Consider the following 1,234-nt stretch of genomic DNA (forward strand, 5'->3'; position numbering starts at 1 on the left):
GAACCCGGGCCTCAGGTGAACAGAACGGCTCTGAACCCGGGCCTCAGGTGAACAGAACGGCTCAGAACCCGGGCCTCAGGTGAACAGAACGGCTCAGAACCCGGGCCTCCGGGCCTCAGGTGAGCAGAGGAGGAGTTACCGCAGCAGGCTGGGAGGACGGCGGGTCCTGAGATCCGAACATGCTCTTCCACTCCTCGTTCATCATGGAGTCCTGCTTGGTGTGCTTCCTCGCTGCAGAGACAGACAGACAAACAGAGAAAGCTGCTTTTATTTCCTGCAGGAGGAAACAAACCAAACGTAGGTCATTAATCAGTGATGCAGACGTTTTAATTTGCAGAATCATGTTCAAATATCAAAACTTCAAAATGAACTGCTGACATCTCAGGCTCTCTAAAGTTACTGAAACTGTTCCGTGTGCCGGCAGGAGAACCTGGAGAACGTCTGCAGACATTTAACAGACCCGCTCACAGATGCTGTTCACCTGCAGTGTTTCAGCTGCAGGTTAACCTCAGTTTCACCGAGGTTACCATCATCACCATCATCGTCATCATCATCCTCATCCTCATCAGAGACGATGAACTGAGACAAATAAAACTGGAAGAATCTGGAAGTTCCCAACAAGTTTCAGACCTGAAGTCTGATTCTCTCCTGTTTCTGGAGTCCTGTCATCAGAATCTGTTCTCACCTGAACACACATCTGCAGCTCAGAACCATCATCCATCATTTTACAGGTTCATTTAATTCCTGACAGCCACCGAAGGACAGACTGAGAAAAATAAAAGCTCTCAAAAGATGTGTGTGTGTGTGTGTGTGCGCGTGTGCGCGTGTGTCTGTGTGTGTGTGTGTGTGTGTGTGTCCATTCAGCACCTCTCTTGTCGTCGGCCTCAGCTTTGGGTTTGACGAGGTCCACCTGCCGACCCATGATGCCGAGCGTGGCCAGGTCGATGACCCCAGTCTGCGCCGCCTCTCCCAGGTGACCCTGGTCCCCCATGTTGGCTTTGGCCTTGTTGGATTTCAGCATGAAGTCTCTGAGCGCCAGCAGCTTGTCCTCCTCCGCCTCCGTCATGCCCTGAACGCCACAGGAACAGGAAACATGAAGCTGGTGCTCCGTACACAGACCAGCAGAACCCACCTCCATCCGGGACTCTGAACCCAAAGAACTGACCTGAGAGAACAGATCCAGGACTCTGAACTCAGAGAACTGACCTGAGAGAACAGATCCAGGACTCTGAAC

General features: G+C 52.0%; 2 protein-coding genes across 2 annotated transcripts in view; one reads left to right on the forward strand and one right to left on the reverse strand.

Moving 5' to 3' along the window:
• LOC108228513 (phosphoinositide 3-kinase regulatory subunit 4) overlaps positions 1-1,234 on the forward strand; it is an 11,320-nt gene that overhangs the window by 2,963 nt on the left and 7,123 nt on the right. Inside the window, exons 7-9 of the mRNA XM_037980301.1 lie at positions 48-119; positions 488-635; positions 865-973. Of these exons, the coding sequence (XP_037836229.1) occupies positions 48-119; positions 488-635; positions 865-973 (329 nt within the window). The remainder of the gene's footprint in view (positions 1-47; positions 120-487; positions 636-864; positions 974-1,234) is intronic.
• Positions 11-1,234, reverse strand: part of LOC108229756 (phosphoinositide 3-kinase regulatory subunit 4-like) — a 5,433-nt gene continuing 4,209 nt past the window's right edge. Inside the window, exons 5-6 of the mRNA XM_017405427.3 lie at positions 868-1,069; positions 11-231 (exon numbers count right to left, since the gene is read on the reverse strand). Coding sequence (XP_017260916.2) covers positions 116-231; positions 868-1,069 — 318 coding nt within the window. The 3' untranslated portion in view covers positions 11-115. The remainder of the gene's footprint in view (positions 232-867; positions 1,070-1,234) is intronic.

The sequence above is a fragment of the Kryptolebias marmoratus genome, linkage group LG16, assembly GCF_001649575.2.
Source record: "Kryptolebias marmoratus isolate JLee-2015 linkage group LG16, ASM164957v2, whole genome shotgun sequence".
NCBI classification, from domain to species: domain Eukaryota; kingdom Metazoa; phylum Chordata; class Actinopteri; order Cyprinodontiformes; family Rivulidae; genus Kryptolebias; species Kryptolebias marmoratus.